Source organism: Morus notabilis, unplaced genomic scaffold (assembly GCF_000414095.1).
Source record: "Morus notabilis unplaced genomic scaffold, ASM41409v2 Scaffold378, whole genome shotgun sequence".
In the NCBI taxonomy this organism is placed as follows: Eukaryota; Viridiplantae; Streptophyta; class Magnoliopsida; order Rosales; family Moraceae; genus Morus; species Morus notabilis.
The window spans coordinates 39,104-49,073 of NW_010358465.1; the positions used below are offsets into that span (position 1 = coordinate 39,104).

The 9,970-nt window shown below is 30.6% G+C and overlaps 1 protein-coding gene across 1 annotated transcript; it reads left to right on the forward strand.

Moving 5' to 3' along the window:
- Positions 1 to 4,391: 4,391 nt before the first annotated feature.
- On the forward strand, positions 4,392 to 7,696 carry LOC21387956 (probable serine/threonine-protein kinase WNK9). Its single transcript, XM_010092610.2, has 7 exons — positions 4,392 to 4,551; positions 4,661 to 4,698; positions 4,860 to 5,087; positions 5,307 to 5,527; positions 5,638 to 5,795; positions 5,890 to 6,328; positions 6,477 to 7,696. The coding sequence occupies exons 1-7, from the start codon at positions 4,477 to 4,479 to the stop codon at positions 7,511 to 7,513; spliced, it is 2,196 nt and encodes a 731-aa protein (XP_010090912.1). The 5' UTR covers positions 4,392 to 4,476; the 3' UTR covers positions 7,514 to 7,696.
- The last annotated feature ends 2,274 nt before the right edge of the window (positions 7,697 to 9,970 follow it).

The window sequence follows — 9,970 nt, forward strand, 5'->3', positions numbered from 1 at the left end:
AATAACTCAGGATTAGGATCGTTCTATATATGACCATCGGTAGACTCAATTAGAATTTCTATACTTAACGAAAATTATCAGAAATTCATATTGTGTCTGTGTCCCAGTTCCACACAATCTTATAATGCGTAATACACTCATTCAATATTTTGTCATATTAACAGTGCGGATAACATCATTTCATTCTAAGGAAATGACATGTATTAGTAATGATTTAATTAAATATTCTGAACTTTAATTAAATTCATTACGACATTATTTTGATTAGTATCCTTAAATATTATCCTCTCGCATATAATATTTATATACAATATTTAAGATCACATAAATAATTATGAAATTTTTAATGATATTCACAAAATATTCAATAATATATGCACATAAAATAATAAATAAATTCTTTTTATTAAATAAATAATAAATAACCAATTACATTTCATAAAGATGTTATTCCCAACAATTTATATATAACACCAAACACATGTCGGTGTTAAGTAGTCCAATTCATTTGAAAATAATCAATCATGTCTATTCTGATCCAAATCTCGCACATCAAAGATAGAACTTGAGGTTATCATTGTCAAGTTCTTTTTTAAAAACATAATTTATGATGAGTTTTTGGTGCCCGTAGCCACAACTAATAGAATACGAATCGTATTAAGAACCATGTTTCGGTGTCTCAAATTAATTCTAACCATTATAATGAATAGCAATATTAAAGGGGGAAAAATAGACGGTTCTTTGAGTCTTGTCCTTCAAAGCCAAAGAAGGGTCAAAATAACCATATATCACAACTAGAATCAGCAACCAAGAGCATTAATTTTCTCTTTACTAAAAAGAAGAATCGGTTATATCTCACTTTCATTCTTTTTCTTTTTCTCTCATGAAAAGGAAAACCAAGTATTTAGAGTAAAGAGGAGGGCCAAAAAAAGCCAAATATAATGTGTGATTTGATCAGACAGAGCATGTACAATCTTGTGGATGTGGCTCTCAATGAATATGGCCTGAATTTTTGGTGGACATGCCAGAACCATGTGTCTTTTTGCCTGGTTTTAATTTTGATGGTAAATATGACATTTCATTTTATTTTATGTTGGTTTGTTTCTTTTAATGACAATTAGTTTCTAAACGTACTCGGTACGTATTTCTGTGTTAGAGACACTTTAAGTAGTTTATCATTTACTGTATAATGAAAAATTTATTTATACAACTATTTAAATTTTCTTGAGTTTATTTTAATTAATTGAGGTAATTGAGCTTATATATTCGCACTTTTTATAAATAGGACATATTTTGAACAAATTAAATAAAAATAGTAATTAAGGAGTACATATGAGAAGAAAAAAGATGTATGAGTAATGGTATATTTGAAAAAGAATATTTTATTACGACAAAAAAGAAAAAAAATTTAGTAAAACACGTATGAAAATATAAGATTACAAGGGAAAAAATGAATGAAAAAAGTGTTATAAGATTATTGATGGAGTAAAGGTAGGGAAAAAATGAAAAAAAAAAAAAATTATCAGTGATGTGGAGGAACCGAAGAAAGACGCGCATTACCACTTTTATATTTATGAATTAAGAACAAATAAAAAAGAAAACTAATTAAAATGCACATAGGATAAGGATAAAGATATTTAAATAAAGGATATTCAAAAAGTTTATTTCAGTGAGATAGAGAAGAAAAGGTTAGTTTATTGAAATAACATCCCAAAATATTAAATTACAAAAAAAATCATATAAAATATTATAAGATAATAATTAGTATTACACGAAAAATTAAGTAGGGAGAATTTAAAACAAATAACTTAATATGAGTAAGAAAGGAAACAAAATTTCAAAAACCACATTCAAAAAGAATTAAAATGTACAAAAACTTTTGTAAAAATAGAAAAAAAAAAAAAAAAGTAAGGATGCATTTAAAATACTGTATTTTAACGAAAGCAGAGCAAGAAAAAAAATATTTTAAAAAGACACATCATAAGTAAGGGTCTATTTTTTAAAAAAAAGTAACTATTTCAGTTAGGTAAAAAGAGCAAAAAAGTATTTTAGTTAAATATTTCTTAAAATATAGGCATTACAAAGAAAAATAAAGAAAAATGTTATGAGATAATAAGTAAAACAAAACAAAAAATTGAAAGGAAAAAAAATCATATAGGAGCCTTTAACAAAAAGAAAAAAAAAAGAGAGAGAGAAAAACTCAAACAAGAAACCAAAAAGAAAAAAAAAGAATGAGAAAAAGTAAATAAAAAAAAAATAAAATAAAAGAATGAGGAGACACCACGTTACGAAAGAGGAAGATGTGCTTTTACCTCTTTTATATATGTAAAGATATATGTATACTGAACCAATTTCATGGGTCCCCTACATGTGAAAAATATGTGTAAAAAAGTATACAACAACCAGATAACTTGCACCTAATTATCGTATATAATAAGGGACCTTTTTAATAGATTCGCTTATTGATATGGTCAATTTTTTATAGTTAAATCTGATTAAAATTATATTACATTAAAAAGTATATAAAATAAATAATTTTTGATATAGATTTGATGAATAAAAGGTACATATCTATCGATAATTCTTTTTTTCTAATTTTATTAGAGAAATTCAATTTTCTTGAGATCCCAATATATGTCTATATATATGTGATACACTGTAATATAATATAATATAATCTTGGATACATAAAAACCTAACAAGTAACAACTAAAGTACTAAACAACCGTATCTGTACCAATCCCTTAAGATACACTGTACAAATTATCGGTTGGTGTTTCAGTTTATATGTTTTTCCAAAATCTGAACTTTGGAATTATAAAATCTAAGTTAATTAGGATAAGAAGGTAAAACAGATAAAACATCAAACTTTATTATTGAAATATTTTGATGAAACGATGAGTACTATTTGGTTATGAAAAGTTGGGCAATATCGTTGAATTTGCTCATCATTAATTTTACAACTGCCCTTATGTCTACTAATCAAATATGAAACTTCCAATATCTATAAAGCTAGAAGTAGAACAAAGAAAATTATTAGGCTGGTTCAATTAAATTTAAAGCGCCATTATTTCATATAGGCCTAGCTGGTTAGTCCATTATTATTTATTATTATTATTATTTTTGGTTAATTCATTATTATTAATTATTTTTATTTTTCTTTTCTTTTTCTTCGGCTTCAATAGTCCACAACTTCCTCTACTACCAGTTTCCACATCTAGAAAGTCACATTATTAATAAGATATTGTTGATGCAAAAACAACTTTTGTTTTTCCTTTCAAAATGTAATATCTTCACATAGCCTCTGTTCCACTGAACCACATAAATATTTAAGTTTACTCATTTAATTGATGGATTAACAAAAAAAAAAAAAAAGAGGATTCTTTGACGGGTATATAAAAAAAGAGAGAAACTACCGATAAGACGTGATTTTTAATTATCAGATGTTTATCTAATTCCGTTAAATCGTCATATTTTATTTAATATTTGAAATCAATATAATCTGATCTAACAATAAAGAACAACGGCTAAAATTGCGTTTGGTATGATAATTTTAAAACTGAAACCATAATTCTGATTCAAACCTTTCTTTATTTGTAAAAAGTAAAAAATAACTCTTGAAAATTAGTATTTAGTTTATATGATTTTAGTTTAATATTTAAATTTTGATGTGATATTTTAAACTAAAATCACCTTAAAAAATAAAACTACAACCTCCTTTAATTTTAGATGGTTTAAATCTTTGATTTTATTTCTGATTCTAAAACTATGATTTTGACTAAATTCAAACCATAAATTATAATTATAATTTTAAAATTAAAACCACCTTAATTTAAACTTTTATACTAAACACAATTTAAATTTAATTGACGGTTGAAAACTGTGTCGATAAGCATTTTTTCATATGGAATCACAAATTGTTTTAAAAGAAAAAAAAAATACAGAGAGAGATTAATATGTGGTGGGTTGGTCCAACCGTCCAAGTCTTGCTAGCTGTTGGTACTGAGAAGAGAGAGAGAGAGTTTTGTGGTTGGTTGGTTTAACAGCTCGTGATGAGATGGAAAAAGAAAAAGTGTGGAAAGAGAGAGGGGTTTTTGTCAGGTTTTGTCTGTGGACTGTGTGGGACTAGAAAAACTAAACACAAAAACAACCTTGTGAAAATCTTTTGGCCCGTTGTCTCTGAGTAGTTGGCAATTACCTTTGTCCTCTTGATGAACTCTCCAAGGCAGCTCCACAACACAAACTAACTAGTCTACAACATATTCTCGATTAAAAAAAAAAGAAAAAAACTACAACATTTTCTCTTTCCATTTTTTTAAAATTTTTTTTGACCTTTTCCCTTTATATTATATACACTTATTCATCAATCCTCCTCTCTCTCTCTCTCTCTCTCTCTCTCTCTCTCTCACATTTTAAAAGCATAAGATTGACTAATCATAGAAAGAAAGGAAACAAGAAAAAGAAAAGAAAAAAAGAATGAATGGTGTTTCATCTCCTGAACAGGATTACTCTGAATTTGTTGAAGTTGATCCTACTGGAAGATATGGAAGAGTAACAACACCTTTCCTTATAACTTCTTTTCTTTGTCTTTTTTTTTTCTTTTCCTTTTTTCTTAATCTTGTTTCTACATTGAAGCTAATATTGTTTTTTTTTTTTGCAGTACAATGAGATTCTTGGTAAAGGGGCTTCAAAGATAGTGTAAGAAGCTCTTTTCTCTCTCCCTTTTGCATTCCCTTTTCAAATTTATATAAATTATGTTTGTTTTCATTGTTGGGTATAACATGGTTTTCCATTCAAGTTTATATATTCATATACATATACATATATGTACATTAATATTGATGTATTGGTTATTGTAGGTATAGAGCCTTTGATGAGTATGAAGGGATTGAAGTGGCATGGAACCAAGTCAAGCTTTATGATTTTCTCCAAAAGCCTGAGGATCTTGAGAGGCTCTACTGTGAAATTCATCTTCTAAAGACCTTGAAACACAATAACATCATGAAGTTCTGCACTTCTTGGGTTGACCCTGCCAACAGAAACATCAACTTTGTCACTGAGATGTTCACCTCTGGTACTTTGAGACAGTAAGTTTTTTTTTTCAATTTTATATCAAGGCCTTTGGAATTGTTTAATTTTGCTGGGTTTTTGTCACTGAGATGTTCACCTCTGGTACTTTTGAGACAGTAAGTTTTTTTTTTTTTTTTTTTTCAATTTTATATCAATGTCTTTGGAATTGTTTAATATTGGTGTTTTTTTTATTTTTTATTTATTTATTTGTTTTTTTTTTTTTTTGTGTGGGGTAGGTATAGGCTTAAACACAAGAGAGTTAACATAAGAGCAGTGAAGCGTTGGTGTAGGCAGATTCTGAAAGGACTTGTTTATCTCCACAACCATAACCCCCCAGTAATCCACAGAGATCTCAAGTGTGACAACATTTTCATTAATGGAAACCAAGGGGAAGTCAAGATTGGTGATCTTGGACTTGCTGCTATACTCAAAAAATCACATGCTGCTCATTGTGTTGGTAATTGTTACTTATTACTAATTCATGAAAATTAGATTATTTAGGATTGTTTTGCTCACATATTTTGTTAATTTTTTTTTTCTTACTATTATTATAATGCTCATATTCAGGAACACCAGAGTTTATGGCTCCAGAGGTTTATGAAGAGGAATACAATGAATTAGTTGACATATATTCTTTTGGGATGTGCATATTGGAAATGGTTACCTTTGAATATCCATATAGTGAATGTACTCACCCTGCTCAGATTTACAAGAAAGTTATCTCAGTAAGGACTCAAAAGAAGCCTCAATCTCTCTATCGAAGATCCGTTGTTTTAAACAAGAAGTTAATTTTTTTCTTGTTGCATTTTTTTTATTTAGGGGAAAAAACCAGAAGCTTTATACAAAGTAAAAGATCCTGAGGTGAGGCAATTTGTCGAGAAATGCTTGGCAACCGTGTCCTGTAGGCTTACTGCTAGAGAGCTTTTGAAAGACCCTTTTCTCCGAATTGATGATTATGGATATGATTTTAGGCCATTAGAGTATGAAACCGATTTTGATGAAGTTGACCCTTATTTAAGACAACCTCATTACGGAGTTCATTACAACAACAGATCGACGATCAACGGTTACGGCTATTACCTTGGCTATGAACATGAAAATGACTTTGATTGCAGCCCGGTCGAGTATGAAACAAGTGAGATTGATCTCTTCAACTGTCAAGAGGATGAGCATTTGGGAGATGTTGACATAACAATCAAAGGGAGACGAAAAGACGACAATGGCATATTCTTGAGGCTCAGAATTGCAGATAAAGAAGGTCAGGCTCTATATGCATAATCTTGACTCTTTTTTTCTTTTCATTTTTTTTATTTTTATTTTTTATTTTTTATAATTCCCATATTTCTTTCATATCATATTTGAACCATGAAAGTGAACATAAGAACTGAAGTCAGCAATATGTGCAGGCCGAATAAGAAATATCTACTTCCCGTTTGAAATTGAGAATGACACTGCCCTGAGTGTGGCTGCTGAAATGGTTGATGAGCTTGACATCACTGACCAAGATGTAACAAAAATAGCAGATATGATAGACGGTGAAATTGCTACTTTGGTGCCAGATTGGAAAAGAGGAGTCGAATTAGAGGAAAATCCGCGGTGCTCAACTTCAAGTTTCTGTCACAACTGTGCCTCAAATGGTTCCCCACTTGTGGACTATGTAACATCAGATAATTCAGGTACCCAGAACCTTCAAGTTCTTCAGTGTTCCAAACATGCCTCTGCAGCCATTCATGGCCGGTTCGAAGAGATTACCTACCAAGTTGAGGGGTCAGAACACTGCCTTCCAGAGGGCACAGCTGAAACATCTTGCCAATCTAATGGTATTCATTATGCTGATATCTGGGCTCAGAGAGATGGATTAGACTTGTGTTCACAAGGGTCAATAGATATCTTTTGTGACGAAGCAGGTAATTCGTCGAACATGTCAAACTGTGGAAAGGAAGAGAGGATTATAACAATGGATGAACAAAGTGAGTCCAAGGCTGGAAGTCGTCACTTATCGGTGAATCCCAAATCATGTTCCGCTTCCTTTGATGATTATGACAATGAGATTAGGCAAGAGCTAAGATGGCTCAAAGCCAAGTATCAAATGCAGTTGAGGGAGCTCAGGGACCAACAATTGAGAGTTAACCCAAAACCATCAAACTCAGTCCCAAGTCCTGATAACTTGGAGCACAAGGAAGACAGCAGTTCATCAATGTCTTTAGTTTCACCCCAGCTGAACAAACGAAACAAAAGGCCACCCCTGATATCTTCACCCCCTTTAAAGCATTTGATCGGTTCGCATTTTACAGCGGATGACGGGAAGAAATGTGCCGATTTGGAGAACGGGTCTTGCAGTCCAGACCAGATATTCACAGCAAAGAGTTTCTATACAGGAGATTTGCTTCCACAACCTCTTCATAGAGCAACTTCTCTTCCTGTTGGTGCTATTGACTTTTAATCCCCTACGAAGTTATCAAACACCTTCGACAGATCTCCCAACAAGAACTCTAAGTTGATGGGCATTGTACAAGCACAAATTGTAACTTCGAATGTTCCATACATGTGAGATCTTACTGTTTGACGAATTTCAACCGTCTAACTCCCACTTCCTAAGTATGTTTAGTGAATGTACAATACCCAACCACAAAAAAAAAAAAATATATATATATATATATAAATTAAATTAAATTAAATTGAAAAAAAAAGCATCTTTTCTCCATTTCTCTTTTTTTTTTTTTTTTTTTTTTTTTTTTGTGTCATACCACAGATGGAAAATTTTCTCATGGCCATCTTTTTCAGGCCATATAGGTTCTGTTTCTTAATGTTCCACTTTTGAATTCCATTTCTGATGACTGCAGATTCCACTTGGTCGTTTAGATTATTTAACACGGCTGTCCTTGCTGGCCTGTACAAAGAAGAGGTGTTTTCACTTTATATCATCAAATCTTTGTCATTCCCTCTTAACATTTTCATATATATATATATATATATATATAATATGGGTGATCAATGAAAATTGAATCCTCCCTAAAAGTGGCTCTAGATGAGCCCCCATAAAACGCTTTGAAAGATGCATTTTTGCCATACTTTACACGCTCGCCATTCTATAAAATTGTGGGCTCTTTTTAACCACACACAAAAAAAAAAAAAAAAAAGTTGCAAAAGAATTGTGGGCTAAATTTAAATCCTCCTACTCTTATCCTATAGTTGCCTGGTTTTTAATAATTCTCGACTCTTGTCAATAAGGCCAAACTAGCTGACCTGATACACTTGAGTCCAAAATCCCTGAGGTATGATTCAGCCGACCAAAGAGCAATATCTTTGTAGTACTAATCATTTCTCACTTTGATAATCCACTTTTTATCTTTTCATTCTTTTCCAAACTCTCTTTCTTATATATTAGTAGGTTATAAATAAATGTAGAAATAATGGTCCAGTGTACGTCTGTGGTTGTTCTGATCCTTCATTTGTATACATGTGATGACTCATTTGCCATGTGATTGATTATGGCCGTTTAGTTAGTTAATTTGAGTTTATATATAATTTTATGTGAGTTTTTTACTATAATAAAAAAATTAGATGTGATTATTTTTGAGAACTTTTTATTGTAGAAAAACATAAATTTTAAATTAGAATCGATTAAATGAATGGATAGAATTTTTGTTGGGTAACGTTTGGCACAAAGATCAAAGTAAAGGGGCATATAGCAACTTGTTTGTGCCTTGCACATGCAGAGACTGGTTTATCGTAACAAACTCAACAACAAAACCATTAATGATACAATGTGTTGTAACATTCCAAGCAAAGGGGTTTGAGGGCGCGTTTAATTCACGTGTTTACGTCAGTAATTCTAATTTATTAATTAAAATTTTGTAAGAGAATTATTAAGGGGTTTGAGGGCGCGTTTAATTCACGTGTTTACGTCAGTAATTCTAATTTATTAATTAAAATTTTGTAAGAGAATTATTAGTGAGAAATTTTTTAATTTAGATTTTTTATAAGAAAAAACTACTACAACAGAATCAGAATCATGACTTTAAATATACTTGTAAAACAGGAAGTTTTCAATATACGAAGGATGTCATTTGTTATTTGTTTGTTTGTTTGTTTTTTTTTTTTTTTTTTGTAAGGCTAAATGGAGATTGATTCACATGCTTATAATTTTGATGTCGTATGATAGGTTTAAAATTGTGTCTTCTAAATAAGGTTTTTTTATTTTTTTATTTTTTTATAATACACTGCTACAGAATTCTCAGTTAGTTATAAGCAAAATCCACAAGCTCAAACTAGAAGAAGAAAAAAAAATGATCAAAGTAAATAATTACAATTTGACAAAGAAAGAAACATAGTTCCCATGTGACAAGTTCTTGCTTCTAGTATTTCTCGTGTTTTTTTTTTTTCTCCTTTCTTTCTACTAATTTTCTAATGACACATCAGTCACTAAACTACAATGAATATAGTCGATGAAGTGTAACTTTTTCTTCCGAGACTTTTACTTTGCAATCGGTGTCTGCATGTGGGTGCATGATGAAAAAGGTTAGGCCACGGAAAAGTTTTGTCACACAATCAATGAATAACACGAAGAAAGATTCCTTTTACTAGTCTTTCAAAAAAGGGCCTGCGTTTTATTAAGCCAAAAAAATGAAAATTGTCTTTAATTGTGAATCAACCTTCCCCCTGTTGATCATCAATCAACACTAGAAAGAGAGAGAGCATCAAAAGCAAAGCGTCCGTACGTTCAAAGGGACAAACGACTCGTGACCAACTCAACTACTTCTCATTGAATGTTCTTATCTTTAAACTCTTTTAAACTCCGTTTATTTTACCGATTTAAATTTAAAATTTGAGTTTTGTTATAGTAAAAAGCTCTCAGAAACAGTCACATTTAACCTTTTTATTATAGTAAAAAAAATTT

Bases quoted from the DNA above. Each gene is read 5' to 3' on its own strand.
- LOC21387956 (XM_010092610.2), top strand. From the start codon at position 4,477: ATGAATGGTGTTTCATCTCCTGAACAGGATTACTCTGAATTTGTTGAA. The intron at 5,796-5,889 runs GTAAGGACTCAA...TTTTTTATTTAG, and splicing joins TTTACAAGAAAGTTATCTCA to GGGAAAAAACCAGAAGCTTT. The intron at 6,329-6,476 runs GTCAGGCTCTAT...CAATATGTGCAG, and splicing joins CAGAATTGCAGATAAAGAAG to GCCGAATAAGAAATATCTAC.